The sequence below is a fragment of the Lygodium microphyllum genome, chromosome 13 (assembly GCF_053477565.2).
Source record: "Lygodium microphyllum isolate KBCC chromosome 13, Lygodium_microphyllum_v1.1.10, whole genome shotgun sequence".
In the NCBI taxonomy this organism is placed as follows: domain Eukaryota; kingdom Viridiplantae; phylum Streptophyta; class Polypodiopsida; order Schizaeales; family Lygodiaceae; genus Lygodium; species Lygodium microphyllum.
In genome coordinates, this window is record NC_141147.1 from 56,093,983 (window position 1) to 56,112,383 (window position 18,401).

An 18,401-nucleotide genomic window follows, 5' to 3' on the forward strand; every position below is an offset into this window, starting at 1 on the left:
TTTTGATCGAAATATGGTAGCTCGTATTCACTTTGTTTTGCAATCACTATGGCAGGTGTTTATAATGCTTTTGAGGATAATGTTATCTTTAACATTGGCAAGTTGGATGCTAATAACTTTAACTACTAGAAGGCACAAAATTGCCAAGTTGGATGTCGACACCTTTAACTACTGGAAGACTAGATTTGGCAAGTCTTGTACCAAAGAAACAAGTTAAGCCATTGAAATGCAAAGGTATAAAGCCAAAAGACCTTGACATTGACACTTGGGAGGAACTTGATGGGCTATGTAAGTCCACAATTATTTACTTTGCCTAAGCAAGTATATCTTAATGTCATTGAGACTATTGATGGTGCATGGAAGTTATGGGAAAAGATATGGGATCATTATGATAAGCAAAGCATGGCTTCATAGTTGTACTAGCCCAAAAAGTTTGTGGACGTTCCTATGAAGGAAGGAACTCCTATGTCTACTCATTTGAATGAGTTCCATTTTTTTTGTAGCTAGCTTACATCACAAAAGATTGTCTTTGATGACAATATTAAGTCTGTGTTCTTGCTTGTCAATCTCCTTGAGCCATGCGGCACATTTCGTACTACTTGAAGCACTAATGCTCCTAAGGGTGGATTTACATGTTGCTCAGATGTAGAAGGAACTTTGCTCATTGAAAAGGTTAATAAGAAGAATGTTGATGTAGCTCACACTTCTCATGCTTTCACACTTTGAGGTAGGAATGATATTAGAGATAGTAATGACCATCATGGTAGATACCCAAAATAGAAAAGGTCTAAGTCTAGATCTTGTGGACAAGCTTGTAGTAATCTTATAGTCCTAACTCTTCACTTACATGCCATTATTGCAGGTAGCATGGACACATACGACCATAGTGCCATAAGATGCACTAGGATATGCATGATATAGACAAAGGAAAAATGTAAAATAATGCTAATAATCAAATGATTAGTGCATTGCTAAATCCATTGTCAAGATTGAAGAAATTAATACATTAGAGTACAATTCAATTGATTACATATTTGCTACTTCTTCACTGGTTGCCAACAGTTGGCTTCCTTATTCAATCGATTTTGGTTACTTGATTCAGGGGCTTCCTTTAATGTGACTCCTCATCATAATTGTTTTTACACTTACCATACCATTTCACATTCTATACAACTAGGAGAAGATCACGTATGTAATATTATTAGCATTATGATGTTCACTTGTAGTTTCCTACAAGTATTGCTTTTGTTTTGCATGATGTACGTTATGTTGCGACTTTGATGAAAAGTCTTATTTCTATTGGATAGTTGGATAATGCTTATTATCATGTCTCTTTTGGTGATTCTTCTTGGAAGATTACTTGTGGAAACCTCATTTTTGCTAGAGGTGCCAAAGTTGACAATCTATCCCTTGCTTGTTTTCAGATCTATGGATCACGTTCATTGATTTTCTTCATGTATCTCTATGGCATCATTGCCTTGGGTACATGTCACATAAAGGTATGGAAAACTTGACTCATTTGTAGTATTTATCACCCCTTGACTATTCTTATTTTGATTATTGTGATCATTACTTATATGGCAAGTGGACTTGTAATGCTCATAAGAAGTCTAGCTCTATGCATATGGCTAAGCTATTGGCTCTTATTCATTCTAATGTTTGTGGTTCTATGCCTTTGTGAGTCTTTGGGTGGTGCTAAGTATTTCACCATATGTATAGTTGATTTTTTACATAAAGTTTGGGTATATCCCATAAAGGAAAAAATTAGATATTTTAGCTACTTTTCAATGCCTTGGTTGAGCATAGGTTGAAATGCCTAAGATTAGATAATAGGGATCAGTATGATGATCGGGGCATTAAAAGTTAGTTAACCACTCCTTGTATTTGACCCCAAAATAGTGTTCCCAAGCATATAAATAGTACTATTTAGGAGAAGGTTCGTTAGTCATGTAGACTTACCCGTGTTTGAAATGCCTAAGATTAGATAATAGGGATGAGTATGATGATCGGGGCATTACAAAGTTAGTTAACCACTCCTTGTATTTGACCCAAAATAGTGTTCCTAAGCATATGAATAGTACTATTTAGGAGAAGGTTCGTTAATCATGTAGTACTTTGATGAGATCTTCTCTCCTTGGTTTTGGCCTTGGTTGCACAATTAAATTTGGACTTATATATTAGATGGATGTTAAGATGGCTTTTTTACATGGGGACTTGCATGAGGATATTTATATGCAACAACCTAAGGGATTTCTGGAAAAGGGCATGAAACATCAAGTATACAAGTTGAGGAAGAGTCTCTATAGACTTAAGTAAGACCTAGGAAATAGTTTCATAAGTTTGATGCCTTTATGCATTCACAATCTTATTCTTGTAGTGATATGGATCTATGTCTCTACATGAAGAAGGCCAGTGATGGTAGCCTTATTATTATGGTACTTTATGTTGATAGTATGCTAATTGTTGGGAGTGCTTGTGATGTGATACATCCTTTAAAGTCTTAGCTCAAGAGGAGCTTTAAGACGAAGAAAATGGGACATGCTTCTTATATACTTGGTATGCATATTATGTGCAATCACTCTAAGGGCTCCTTTACTTGTCCCATAAGAAATGCATTTATATGATACTTGAGCGGTTCCATATGTAGGGTGGTAAACCCATTGGCAATCCTTTATCTTCTCATGTGAAAGTCATCAAGTGAATTGTTCTTAGTTAGACTATGAGAAAGTCGAGATGGCCAAGATTCCATATGCATCTGGAATGGGTAGCTTGATATATATCGTGATCACCACTAGACCTAACATAGCATTTGTAGTGGGAGTTCTAGCTCATTACATATAGTGATACTTAGTCGACAATGTTGAGACATTATGAAAGATATCATGAGATACTTTAAGGGCACTTCAGACATGCCTTTGCTATGGCATCTAGGATAATGGAGTCATGGGTTATACTGACTCAGATTATGTAGAACATGCAGATAGTAAGAAGTCCACCACCTTTCGCCTTCACCTTTGCTAGAGGTGTTGTTTCTTGGATGTTTAAGGTGTGGAAATGCATTGCCTTGTCTATTACCAAAGTTGAGTACATTATAGCCACTAAGGCTTGCAAGGAGGCCCTATGGTTAGGTCATCTGGTTTCAGAGCTTGTTATTACTTCTATGACTACTACCTTGCTTTCAAATTCAATGAGTGCCATTCAGTTGGCATGCAATCCAATCTTTCATGCAAAGACCACGCACATTGAGGTCCATTATCACTTCATTGAGGTGATTGAGGACAAGCACATAGAGCTTGTCAAGATCTATAAAGACAAGAATGCTACTGATTTGCTTACTAAAAGTCTCCTAGTGGAATGTTATTCCTTCCTAGGAAGTTGATGAGCATAGGATGAGATGATGTCTTCCCTCATCCATTTGTACACATATGTACATATTGTACCTTTTATCCTTGCTCCATACACATTTGTATTTATGTGGAAGGTTATTGGGGGTTAAAGGTTGCATATACCTAGCCACCTATATTTACCTTGTACTCAGTGCCCACACACCTATACACTGTAGGTGGCAAGCACCCATTATTGTTATCTTTATTTCTTATTTTTTACAATGATAGAATAATAAACGAAAGGTAGGTCACACATTGTGATTGTTGGAATTTCCCACACACACGTCTTACTCTCTCTTGTTCTACCTCCATAGCTCTTGCTCTTGCTTCTACCCATGATATTCTCTCTCACTCCTACTCACCCTTTCAATTTTTATTGCCATGATCAATGTTTTATTAGTACTTTGTGTATATTAGGCTTGAGCTTTGAGACATTGAGAAAAAGCCCTTTCCCTTTCATTTTTAATGAATTTTGATCAACTATATGTGTAATAGATTGATTCAATCAACTAGTTCTTTTTGTAACAGTCACAAATTGATTCATTGAATGTGAAGGCATGCTTATGCTTCATCACAAGCACAATTGTATATGTAAAATTCTGATGAGAATTTGGTAAAGCATTCAGATCTCGGTAACTATGCTATTGTAAAATGAACCTATCAACATCAACAAGCTACACTTTGAGATTCCTAGTTTTGTAGAAATGTGTCCATCGAGTTATCCTTGCTTGTATGCTCAATTTTTAATTATTTATGTTGTTTAAGTTACTTGTGTCTCATTGCATGCATGAGGGAGGCTAGCAAGTGCATCTTGATCATTTGTGTGAGGGAGACTAGCAAATGCATCTTGAGCTCACATGATAATTTCACATGAGAAAATGTGGGCTATAATTGCTATTTTACAATGGAGCCCATGATGCATGATTCTGTGCATACTTTACATCCTTTCAAACTATTCTAGAGTGGATGGTGCATCTAGGTTAGCTATTTGTATAAGTTTACAACTAGTAGAATTTACCTCATTTTCTAGTACATATATGTATGCACACACACACACACACACACACACACACACACACACACACACACACACACACACACACACACACACACACACACACACACACACACACACACACACACACACACAAAAGGCAACTATTTTAGCCTTTTTTTGTGATTTGTAACTCAACATAGATAGTGAGATCCCATCAATGGCCAATGTTGCAATATATAGGACCATAGTGGTTGGTTGGCCCCACAAGCTTGTCCCAACTGATAGCACATTGAGTACACATTTGAATTCCTAAATATATTTGCAAAGTATATATGACATGTATTGGTTACAATTATGGAATTTCACTCTCCCTTTACTAAAATATGGTATAGATAAAGGTCCTTACAATGGAAATCATAGTGATTAAAGGTTGATTTGAGATTTGTTGAGACAAGCAAGCAAGGTTCTTACATTCATACAACATAGATATGTACATATACTTTGTGTGCGTGTGTGTGTGCACATGCATACACACATGTGTACGTGTGCACTATAGCTCGTAGGATGCAATCACACTTACATCATGTTTTGTGCTTGTGGATTATCTCAAATTTCACCAAAAGATTTGTGGATCATCAAAAATACTTTTTTGGAAAAGAGGAATAATATAGTCCACATGTACTTTTAAGTGGGCATTGCCCTATTGTGATGAAGAGAAACATCGTACCTTCCTTTGATGCACCATAGAGCTACCCTTGTCATTCAATTTTACAACAAAAAAAGGAGTAACTTTGAAATTTGGACAATTGGTTGCATCGAGCAAAACAAGACATAATGCTTACCACTACTACAACAATAAGAACTAATGTAATTATGTGGCTACCTTAGCCACATTAGACAGGTTGCAAGTAGAAATTCGATCCTTTTGTCACATGCAAGATTTGCAAGCAAAGTTGACCAATAAGATCCACTGGGACTTTTTAATACGATGCCATTTTGTGGCAGTTGAATTGGTACCCTCCAAAGTCCCGTACGGGTAGAGCTAGGAATCCACCAGCTTGTCCATGGGAATCAAACCTAGCTTATCATGCTACGTGCACAAATGTCTTATCAGTTGTGCTAAGACACTCTTGGGTACATCCATTGGGATTGATGTGGCTCCTTAGTCACATTAGTTACACAGGTTGCAAGAAGAGCTCGAAGTCCTTTTCAGACGTATGATTTGCAAGCAAGGCCTAGCCATGGCAGGACTGTTAAGCTCGGCCTCATCCCTGTGCAGCCGACCGATGGCTCCTCACGTGCTGTCCTCACCCTCGTCCCGCTCGACCTGCGATCTCCGGATTCTCGAGGTCTCCATGCCGTGCCTCCCGAGTGTCAGCTCAGGCAAAGGCCCTGTCCACTACATGGGAGGCGGCCCTCGCACTTATCCCGGGGGTGTCACCAAATGGCAATGGAAGAGGATGCAGCTGAAGAAAACCAGGCAGCTGGAGAAGGCGCGGCTGATGAGAGAGAAGCACCTCTATGAGGCCAGAAAGCGCGAGGAGCTCATGGCTGCAACCCCCGTGCTGGAAATGCCCTGGCAGAGGATGTCACGCGTACGACCCCCGAATTATGTGAGAGCAGATGAGCATGTAACGAAGCTCGCCGCACGTTTCCAGAAACGAAATGCAGAGGATCTGTGGACTGAGAAAGACGGCCCAGAGAAGTTTGAGGTGATTTATGATCAGTCATCACCAGGCAGGGGAACATACAACCAGGTAGAAAAGCAATTTGTTTGTATTTTGTCAGATTGGGTTTTGTATCTGTATTGTCAAATGTGTGCAATTAAAGATGGATGGAAAAACTTCCAAACAGTTATTGGACGCAAGGGCTTAATCTATAGAGCATGTAGATTGAACATGCGTACATATTCAGGTCAATTACTCAGTCTACCAATCTCACGTAATATCTCATCATTGAGTGAGAGTGGGCAACCTTGCTTTACCCCAGTGATGCTGATGATCTCCATCCCTCCTGGAGTTCAAACCTTGTCCTGACTCGTACAAAACCAACATACCCCACTGCACCTCAGCAAGAACCCCAAGCTCCTGGAGTTCCAACCTTGTCCTAACTTGTACAACACCAACATACTGCACTGCATTTCAGCAAGAACCCCAAGCTTCTATGAAAATGCTTAGATGATTGGAAGGGTGAAAGAGAAAGCATAAACATTGATAGAAAGAAAGAACACATGAACAGAAGAAACTCAAAATGAATGGGCAAGTGAGTCCGTAATGTAAGGCATGAGTTCTGTATTGCAACACCAGCAGGGCACCGGGACAATGATGACCGGCAGCAGTGCCTCCAATCTCCCTCTCTCCATGGATGCAAGATGATGTGATACCACAAGAATGAGAGGAGTGGAGCATACATGGAAGCCTCAGGACGAGACACAAGCCAATTGAGAAACCCTATATGGGTCCCTCCCTAGGTTGCTTCTATGGGGATTTGGGCACCCTATTGAAGGCTAAACACAAGTAACCCATGATACGTACCAACTAACTCATCTTGGATCATGGGTGATTGGTACAATACGATATACAATGATGGGGAACATACAAGCCCCTAGGGACCACCAAAATGTCCCATACCACAATAGTTATCCGTTAGAAGTGGTAACATCATAATATATACAAACAATGACAAACAACTAGGACTATGACTACACAAGTAGTGGGTGATCAAGTCATCATCAAGGTGCCTTTGAAAGACAATGATATCGATGATGATCATGCTTGATCCTAATCACAGAAAACAAAAATAGTCAAATCTCCATACTTGTCACTAATGTCTTATAGAAACACATCATGACCATCAATTCCCTTCATCAGAATTTGCCAATTCTATGGGCAGTGCTCAATGTTTCAGTCAGTTGGTTTGTGGTGTGAACATAACTATGTTAATAAGTTGGTGTCACAACTTCTAGAGTTAGTTCTAGAGTTAGCTCACTTCAGTTGAGTTGGGGATAGGTCTAACTTACTTGAGACCTATTGTACTTTCATTTCATCATTCTAGCACTTGTATCTTTTGAGTGTGGAACTGCTGTCCACTCTTGCTCATTGTCTTGTGTTCACTTTCTCCGTTTTCAACATTTGGTATGGGAGCTAGATATGTGGATTCCATCTCTCCACCGCTTAGCCAGTGCCACCCACACGAAGTCCACTCACCTGACAAAGAAAGAGGAGTTGCTATTTTGTAGGGAGGAGCTGTTGTTTTGGAAGAGAAGTTGCTATTTTAGAGAAGGTGCTATTGCTGTTTTCAGCGTGTATGCAGTTTCATACGCAGTCTTGCACAAAGCCTTGCATACACAGCCTCTCTTAGCCTTGCTCATGATATTCTCAGCCTTGGCTGCCATTTTCTCAGCCTTGCTTGTCATTTTCTCAACTTTGCTTGCCATTTTTTGTAGATATTAAAAAAAAGTAAAAACCCTAATTTTTTGAATTTGTGGATTCTATTTTTTTTAATTACAAATTCTCATCCATCTTGCCCATCTCATTCCCAATTTCAAAGAAATTTTCAAATTTTCACATTTTGTGCCAAGGAATTTGGGGTTTTCGATCAACTTTTTCAATTTCTAAAATCTCTTGAAATTTCTTCAAAAAAATTTGGGGTTTTTGCCTAATTCAAGCTCCCGTGCGTAAATCTCTATCAAAATTGCCAAGATTGTGCAATTTCTTCGACATTAGTGCGAGAAATTTGGAGCTTTTTTGATTCTCGTGTCTGGCATGCATCCGAGGTGCCCTAAAGTTGCTAGTTGCTGTGGATACGCATCTCGAGGCGACACTCCATCAAATTTTCAGGATGTAAGTGTAAATCTCTGAAATTTCTTGGAATTTCTTTATTGAGATTTGGGGATTTTGTGTAGCACACATCCCAAAGCACTGGACAAGTGCTGCAACAGCATTATGTTGCTGTTTATGTGACATTGGATAGAGAAATTTCTGTAAATCTAGAATTTGCATTGAAAATTTGGGGATTTTCAACATTTTTCAAGAAATAGTTTTGACAGTTTTGCACTTGCTTTAGTATCCCATGTTGGGATTTTGGTACTCAATTGAGTTGGCTGCTTAGTTTGTGCATAAATTGCAGCAATGTCAAATCACGAAACCTGAGATTAGAGTAACATTTTGGGAGTTCTTACCTATTATCCTTTATGGAGTTTTATGGTGCGCAATTTTCTCATTACAAAGGATCTTTGGGATTTTGTTATAGGTGATTTACCGAGACTGGATGAGCTTGCTCCTTAGACACTTCAAAGTGGTGCTAGAGGATAGCTAGGTGCTCTTTCTGTTACTTCAGTTGTTGCCCTTGGTCCTCCTATAGCGGATTAGAAAGGATGGGACTCAAAAGATGCATAGGCTTTGTCATTGATTGCCTTGTCAATTAAGAGAGCCATCATATCTCATATACGATCATGCAGGATCTTTAAAGCAGCATGGGATATTTTGGAGTGCATGTTAGTAGCTCTTAATGAAGCTAGAATCTCCTACTTATGGAGACAAGTGGCTAATGCACATTCTATAAATAGACAGGCTGTCCACCATTCAGCCTCATCCTTTTGTGTAGGTTTCTCACTCTACCGTGCAGGTTTCAACCATCGACCACCTATCATTTGCTATCTAGCCATTAGCGAATGGTGACTAAGAAAGAGAAAAAGGTAAAACTCTTTTGCTACCTAATGGTGACTAAGAAAAAGAAAAAGAGAAAGTCCCTGCTTGTGCTACTCTTGCACAATCTGTACTCATGATCTCTCCTTCATAGTGAGCTAATTCCTTGAAGTTCTGACTCAAGCCTGTCCCCATGCTCAAGTGCTAAATGAAGTTTGTGTTCATTGTAAGAAACTTATTGAAAAGCTGTAGTTAATGTTGTAAATGCTATGACAGAGTTTGAGTATGAAGGTCATGTATATAAGGTTGCACCATATTTACACCCCCAAGATGATATGACTTGGTTGGGTGAATTGCAAATGACAAATTGGATACATCTTGCTCTTACTGGCCTTATGGAAAGAATGGACAAATTAATGAGCCTATGTGAAACATTACAAGATCTATTTCAGAAACTTCAAAAAGAAAAGTAGAAACTTCTATACAGATAGCTTCTTCTTCTACTTCTACAACTACTACTTTGATGGCTGCCAGTGCTGCTTCCTATATGTCTCCTCTTGAGATTTCCTGGGATGTTGTTTCTGGTAAGCGTCTACAAAAAGGATGGTCTCCTGTCTTTCAGTCTCCCAAATCAAGATCTCTGAATGTCCACACTGTGGTGGATCCCTCTGATAAGGGCAAAGCCCCTATGCATGACAATACTGATGAGTTGGAATCTTTGTTGGATCAAATACAGAAGATTTATGCCCTACTTTCTATTTGACAAACGATTTCCTCAACAAGCCTTAATGGTGCTGGTCCGTCAACCACCAGACCAATGCTACCTGATTGTATGGGTTATGCTACTGGGGTTTCCCTCTCAGATCCGTATGAGAAGCTTGTAGATCAAGAATTGGATGAATATCTAGAAATGGTTTTCCCAAAATGGAAATAGTGTGATTATGAAGACTACACTATCTCTTCTTCTGATGAAGATGGTGATAGTGTTATTGATGATGATGTAGTTGATGATTCCTTTAGACCTATAAACCCACACCATGAGCATCTTGACCATGAAGTCCTTAATGCTCATTCGTTCTCTAAGGATAATGAGAAGAAATCCGAGTAACTTGGTGTATTTGAAAGGTAGGAAATTTTCCTATCTGGTCTATTGATGGAAAAACACCTGACGAAATAAAGCTTTTGATCTACATGGTGTATATGTATGTGGGCCAAAAGTTATTGGATAAACCAAACGCAAACCGTGTTGATGTTTTGAATGCTATGACGCTTGGTTTCGTTGGAGGACTTTGGTAATGGTGGATGTCAATCCATCAACAGATAAAATTAGCTATTGCTCAGTAACTTGATCCTGTTACTTAATGTTTTGAATTGTTACTTGGTGAACTTGTGGGAAATAAGTTGGATGAAGTTGTTGAAGCAAGGGAAGCTTTCTTCAAAGCCAAATTATGTGGCCCCAGGTAGTATAAAGACTATTTGATTTATATGAGGGATTTGTTATATGAATGTACGGGTGCACATGATACATCTATGAAATTTCAAATAACATCTAGTGTATTCTTTCCCTAAACCTATTCCCTTCTTTTGCAAGCAAAAAATGTAACAAGAAAAGTGTGATTTCAATGATAGCATGGGACAGATCATCCAAACCATTGAACAGATAGTGAAGGAAGTCTGTCATCAACAAAAGCTTATCTCTCTACAACAGAAATTCCCTTCTGAGGTATGTAAACACAGCAGGAAATATTATAAGGATTTTGGCTGTGAAAAATGTAGTTGTTCCCCTTGGAATAGTTCCAAACCTACTAGTGGAGAATCTCTTCTTCTAAACCTAGACACCATAGATCTCACCGACATTCCAGAAGATCTAATGGATATTCTCACCGACATGACTCCAGAGACACGTAGAAATACTATAAGTCTCGCGGTTCCAGGAGGTCTGCTTACAAAGCTTCTGCTCAATAGAAGGTACGGAGATACTATATCTGTGGTAGCATAAATCATCTAGCTAACAAATGTCCTTAGAAAGAAAAGGAGAAGCATAAGCACCGATCCAAAAAAGAAGACAAGCCAAAGGTTGTCAATTTGCATCATTATTTATCTGACCCTTCTACTGATTCTGCCTCTGACACAGAAGACTATACTTCAGAGACTAATACTGAGTCTGTGACTTCTATTGAAGCTGATTCTTTGTCATATAAAGCTTCTTTTAGTGATTGGAACCAATCTGTGTCCTTTGATGATTATTCTACAGACTTTGATGTGGAGCAGGGAACTTCTGCTGAACTTGTTCACTCTGATGATTCTGTTTCACATGTGCAGACAGTAAATGCTCATTCTATTCCCTCTTTCTTTTCTTTAAAAGGCAAAGAAAAATATTTTTCGGGACTCTCAACATCCAAACATGCATCCCACAAAGGAAAGGGTAAGAATCATCACAAATCTTCTTCATCTGAAGAAGAGAAAACTCAGAGTCAATCTTCTTCCTCCGAATCTGAAACTTCTTCCTCAAAGCATAAAAAGAAACAAAAGGACAAACTCAAAGCTGAGCTTTTCTCTAATCCACATGATTTCCCTCACCATGGTACTTTGAGTACAGAGACTCTAAAGAAGGCCAATATTTTTGTCCCTCACAAGCTTGAGAAGATCCACAATCCTAGGACTGTTCAACAATTCGTGGATGAACTTACCAAGACAACTGCTTCTTCTACAGGTAAGATGGCAGAAATGGTTAGTGCTTTTCAAGCCATGCAAGCCCAATTGCATTCTTTATATAAAAGTCTCAAGTGTACAGTCAGAGCTCAGAAACATATTGCACAAGCCACTACTGACGTGCTTAAAGGAGTTGGCTACTTCAATTCCTTCTTCCCCTAGTCTTGATTCCTCTTCTAAATCCATTAATCCTATTAACCCCATCCGAGCTACCAGCTCCAGACACACTATCCAGGCTCATGCTCTTGATCTCCTTGAAGGTGGTGGACCGATCCCTACGGTTTGTATCAAGCTTCGTTCTATTGGGAAATTCCAGTTTTTCCTTGATGCCTTAATTGACACAGGATCTAGTGTGACTATCGCTTCATATGAGCTTTTTGCTCTAGACCTCATACAAGAAAGCAGTCCTATTATAGTGGAGTTGTCTAATCACAAAAGGTTAACCTTAACCAAAATCATCAAAGCCTTTCTCTACTTGGGTGAAATTAAGTTGCCTATTGAGGTTTAGTTAATGCGCCAAATGAGGTATGACTTGCTCATAGGCACTGACATCCTACAGCATCTTACACCCTATATTTTTTGGCAGGATCACATCATCTTTTCCTATCAAGGGCAAAAGACCCGAGTACCTCTCTTGGAAAAAATTGGAAGGAGTATATACTTTATAACTCCCTCTCTTCCTTCACATAAGATCCAGCAAATTGAAGACTAGCTTCAACAAGAAATGTAGAAATATCAAACAAAAATCCAAGAGCTAACGAGTAAAATGCACAGGTTCATGCATGAGGATCCTTTGATGCTTAAGAAAAAAAGGCAAGGATTTGGTATTGGACTACCCTTAAGGAAAATGTTGTCCCAACAAAGATAGTTTATAAAGGTATGAAAGAAGAAGATTTAGCTCTATGTAAGGCTGAGATTGCTGAACTACTTCAAAAGCAATTAATTGAACCAACCACATCTGATTGGGCATGCCAAGTATTCTATGTGAAAAAGCATTTTGAACCAAAGAGGGATAAGAAGCGTCTGGCAATCAATTACAAACTTTTAAACAAATATATTCTAGGCCATGGCCACCCCATTCCTCTTAAGGACATTTTGATCAAACATATTAAAAAAGAAAAAAATTTCAGTAAGCTTGATCTTAAATTAGGGTTTTGGCAACTACTTATTAAGTCGGAGGATCAATACAAGATAGCATTCTGTGTTCCTGATGGGCACTATTAATGGACAGTTCTTCATTTTGGAATAAAAACCACTCCTACACATTTTTTCAGGGATGGACTGATTTTGTCTTTTCCAAATTTTCTTTTTGCCCTGTATATATTGATGATATTTTAGTTTTCTTTGAAACTATTAAGGAACACTTAGATCATCTCACATAGTTTATGCTTGTAGTAGAAGAGGCTGGCATGGTACTATCCTCTACCAAATCTCTCATATTTATTATGTTATCTTGCTCTATTTCATTGTTAGTTTGTCATCTCCTGGTTGTGAGCTCCTGTCAGAGTCTGGCAAGAGACAGAGGAGTTCTATCAGTTTGTGTGTTGCTGTTTTTGTTGTGCATTCGCTTCTTGGGTGGTAGCTAGCCATTTTAGGCCTCTTTTTGGTACAGTCGGCTAGTTTAGGCCAGGTCTGCCAGTTTTAGGCGAGGTTGGTCAGTTTGGAGGCTGGGGGGCTATATATAGCAGTCTCCCCCCCATCAGTCCCACTCTCTGTCTTACATATCTCAGCACACTCTCCCTCCTCTCCCACTTCGGCATTGGTGCTGCCATTGTTTCCAGCCTGATCTGGTGCCCTCACTAACGCTCCGGGCTGTGTGCAGGGATTGATCAATCCACACCTTTGTATTCAGCATTCATTTCAGTCAGTGCAGATTTTCTTTCTTCATTTTCTGCTTTTTCTCTCTTCCTCTATGTTCATGTTTCTTCTTCTGTTGCGCATTCTCACATGTTATCAGAGCCTAATTGAGAGCACGGAGGAGCTTCCATCAACAGAGAGACACCATCCCCTTCTTCTGCTGTTGCCAGTTCTTCTCATCCCAAGGAGAAGTGTTGGCAGGAGTACCCCCATCTGAAGCCCAAGAAGAAGGACTCGAAGGCGGCCCTAGCCACGATAGAGTCTGCTTTTGTGCATGTCTTTGTTGAGGAGGATACAATCCTAGCTTCTACCACTCAGGAGAAGCCTTGGCTAGCGGACAACGGAGCATCTTCTCACATGATCTTTCAGTAGGATCGGCTTCAGGATCTTTGTTCGAGAGGGGGGACTGTCACCATTGGTGACAACTCTACAGTTCTTGTTCGAGGCGTGGGGACTTTACCTATGTTTTCAGATAGGCGGTCTTCTTCCGCAAAAGTTCTAAGTACTTGATTTGGGCTTTAACCTATTGTCTGTGCATGGTCTTACTTAGCTAGGTACCCGAGTCATTTTTACCCAGGATGCAGTCACAGTGGAGGATGCTTCTATAGGTGATGCTCTTTGAACAGGTACACAGGAGGGTGGGCTTTACAAGCTCACAGCCTTGGCTGCGAGGGCTTCCCATGAGCTTGGGCTGCTTTGGCATGCTCGTTACGGGCATCTAAACCTTGATGTGATATGGCGGGCTTCTAGGAGGAAGATGGTGGAGGGACTTCCCGATTTCCCTCCTCTTGACACTTTATGCCCTAGTTGCTTGAGGGGCATGCGGACCTATGGGCACAGCCTTCCTTGGGAAGGCCAAGTATTTGATGCGAATTGTAGACGACTTCAGTCGTTATGTGTGGCCTTATTTCTTGGAGTATAAGAGCGAGGCGTACTCCCATTTCTGCGAGTGGAAGGTGTTTGTGGAGACACAAACTACTTCCAAAGTTCGTGGCGTTCGAGTTGATCACGGTGGCGAGTTCACCTCTCACCTTTTCTCTTAGTTTTGCAGGGATCACGGCATTCGGGTGGAGTATTCCCATCCGAACACACCATGAGAGAATGGTGTGGTGGAGCGTGCGAATCGGACCATGGTGGAGATGGCCCTATCCATGCTGGAGCATAGGAGTCTACCTCATTCCCTTTGGGGTGAGGCGGTGGCTACAGCGGTGCATATTCGCAACCGCTCTCCGACTTCGGCATTTCAGGACATGACTCCTTTTGAGGCTTTCTTTGGGAGGAAGCCTTTCGTGTCCCACTTTCGCATCTTTGGATGTGATGCTTTTGTCCATGTGGACAAGAAGAAGAGGAAGATGAAGCTCGACTCTAAGGGGAGACAGCTTATCTTCGTGGGCTATAGCACGACCACGAAGGGATATCGGCTCTACGACCCAACGACATGGAAGGTTCTTCGGCTCCTCCCCCTCCTATTCCTCCTTTTGTTCCCTCTACTTCGGCTTCCTCTCCCTCTTTGGCGGATGTGACTCCTTCGAGTACTTCCACCCCTTCAGTCTTCCCTTAGGAGTCCTCTAGGAATACACCGCCATCCGATGGAGAGCCTTCTTTAGATGAGGAGGATCTATCTCCCTTGGCGAGGGGGAGTCCCTTTCTCTGACAGGTGCTTTGCAGGTTTTGGAGGCTACTCGGTCTCCCTCGCAGCAGGAGTCACTCAAGATTCCTTTGTGGTATCACCGGCTTATGCAGGATTCAGGTGTTACTCACTTTCGTGTTTCAGTCAAATGCAGCTGCTGCCCTGCCTCAACAGCTTGTAAATGCAAAGAACTAAAGAAAACCAGTCATTTACTGCTGCTGCCCTGTCTCAACAGCCTGCAGTGTCATGAGGACGTGAAAATTTGATGCTTTGCTTATGTTTAATTGACATTTGATTAAAGGATTAATCAAATGTGCAATTAAAAGAAGCACATGTGTTACACATGTGAGGTGCTAGCTACTTTTTCACAGTTGAAGGCCGAAGGACCCTGTGAAAAAGATGAGTGTCAAAGGCAAAAGTTGTAACAAGTTACACTTGTTAGATTCTAGGTAAATTTTGGTGTCAGTTTGCCCCTAGGACCATTAATTGGCCATTAAGTATCAGTGGTGACACTAGGGACTAGGCATTAATTAATGGATTAATGCTTGTCCAAGGGTCAATTAATGCATGGGACCACTTTGGGTTGCAAATGGCCTAGCCAATTAATTTTTGGATGGGCAAGGTCAATTTTTTGGGCATGGCAAAACTTTCCCATGCAAGTGGAGGAAAGGCTAAATAGGGCTGAAGGGAGAGGGAAATCTCGTTTTTTCATTTTGGAGCTGTTGGAAAGAGGTGTTGGATTGTTGCTGCCAGCTTTTGGGGCCATTTCCCAGCCATTAGAGACAATTTTGGTGATGGAGATTGCATATTCTTGACCTTGGGAAGTTGGTAATTGCTGCTGATGCACTTTCTCCTGAAGATCACAGTCTCTGATGCTCCTATTGTTGTTGGTGCATCCGTTTGGGGCTGGTAGCAGGGCAACAGCAGATTTTGATCAGTTCTTCGTGACAAATCTCAGAATTTTCTCTCTACAGCATTCTCTCATCTCCTTCAACCATAGAAATATGAAACGGGGAATGGGAACGGGGAACGGGGACAAGGACAGGGACGGGAACGCCAAACCTAGGGAACGGGGACGTGGGAATGGGAACGGCATTTAAAAAATTAAAATTCATGAAAAAAATTAATATTTCACTCATAATCCATGTGGACTTTGGAGTGTTAAAACTTAAAACCAAGGTATATAATCCACAAGGACAAATCATTTTAAGTTTTAACTTTAAGATATCATGCATCATTCTAAAACTACTCATTAGAAATTGAATTGCAACTTACAAGGCTCAAGAGGTAAGCTATTCAATTATAAATAATAAAATCCATAATACATATGCCAAAAATGATAAAACAATGACAATGAACTAAACTTTAAAGTCTAAGCTAAAAGAACATGCCTATGGTATCATTGCCAAAAAACTTAAAAGATTACAAATATGAAATTGAAGTCTAATCTTTGACAGAACATGCTCATTGCCCCAAAAAAGACTACAAATATAAAGTCTAATCTCTAGACTAAAGCAAAATGCGGCATGCCAAAATAGCCCAAAGGGCAACTGTAAGATTGCAAGACTCAAGTACAAATATAATATCGGCATGGCACAACTGTCAACAGTCCAAGTGTCACACTGTCATCAATGATCATAATATCATATATAATGTAAATGTGTCATGTATCATGAGACTCATGATAAGTAAACTAAATCAAAGATCATGATCATGATCTGAGGCTGCTCTAGCCACTCCTGAAGTGCCAGCCTCATCATCATGTGTACCATGAATTGCTGCATCTCCCTCAACATCAACATGTGTCTCCTCTTCTTGTTGCATCTCCCACTCTGTGAATGGATCGGGCTATGTTGTCATACTGTTACATAACATCCTCGAATTAGTACTAACGAATACTAGATCGTTTGCCCTCTCCACACCAAGACGGTTCCTCTTCTTTGAAGCAATGTGAGCGTATGTACTCCACAATTGCTCCAAACAAGAGGAGCTAACTGATTGACTCAAAATACGGATGGCTAGTTGCTGCAACTCAGGACCATCTGAACCATAGTCCTCCCACCACAAAGCTGCCTCAATCTTACAATGATCCTCCTGTGCATCCCTACAACCAAAAGAACCTCGAAAGGTCCTATAACGTGAAAGCTGATCTCTGATATTTCGTCTAGTGCCATGATCATGCATCCATAACCTCAGTATCATTATCCAGATCCTTGCCCTGGAACTCAGGATCCACAACAAATGCAGCTGCATGCATGGGTGAGCTATAGGAGTTCCACCTCGTCACAACTAAATGGTGTATCTCCTCATACGCCTCATCATTTGGTGCCAACTCCTGCAACTTTTCATTCAGCCTATCCATAGCCTCATATACCTTGCCAATGCAAGGTTGCATAGCATCCATAACCCTCAATAAATGTACAATAGGTGATACCATAGCATCTATCCGCTTTACATCATCCCAAAAAGTGGAGTTATTTGCTTTCTCCAAGCATAAGATACCTGTAGGAGTATCTGCCAATGTTGATGAGGTAAACTCATCACTAAGAAATAACTGCCTCAAGGCACCACTGCATTCTCTTAACTTGCCTAGCATCAAGAAGTTAAAGGCAAATCTGATATCAAAGTATTTTAAAAGTGTCTTCTTCGACTGCAAAGAGAAGTGATGGTGAAGAAACTGGTGATTCAAAACAAAGCTAGCCATTTGAGCTCCTTGCTCTATGATAGGTGCAATCCATGACAGGTTACCAATATCCTTTAGTAGGTTGTTCAAGCAATGAGCCATACAATATGAAACTGTGATATGCGGATAATATCCCTGAATAATAGCACCTGGTGTCCTATTTGCGGGCTCTCCATCTGCAACAAATCCCACAACATACTTGGGAAGGTTCTTTACTCTCTATTGTTCTCCTCTCTATTGTTCTCTACTCTCTCTGTAAAATCTCCGTCACCACCTTTACATTTACCTATTGGATACCCACTTGTAATCTATACTGATGCATCTAACAATGGCTGGGGTGCTGTTCTCTGTGAAAATACTCTCCATCAACTATAACATCATTGGCCTATACAAAGCATCTCCAAATTTGCCGATATGCCTTAGGGAGTCTTTTTTTCCAGTCAAAAAAGTTATCCATCCTATTAGCGAGAATCATCAAGGCTAGTAGAGC

At 40.3% G+C, this 18,401-nt stretch overlaps 1 protein-coding gene across 1 annotated transcript in view; it reads left to right on the forward strand.

Annotated features, from left to right (window-relative positions):
• Positions 1 to 5,523: 5,523 nt before the first annotated feature.
• LOC148026645 (uncharacterized) overlaps positions 5,524 to 18,401 on the forward strand; it is a 37,893-nt gene continuing 25,015 nt past the window's right edge. Inside the window, exon 1 of the mRNA XM_087691116.1 lies at positions 5,524 to 6,140. Within this exon, the coding sequence (XP_087547242.1) occupies positions 5,601 to 6,140 (540 nt within the window). The 5' untranslated portion in view covers positions 5,524 to 5,600. The remainder of the gene's footprint in view (positions 6,141 to 18,401) is intronic.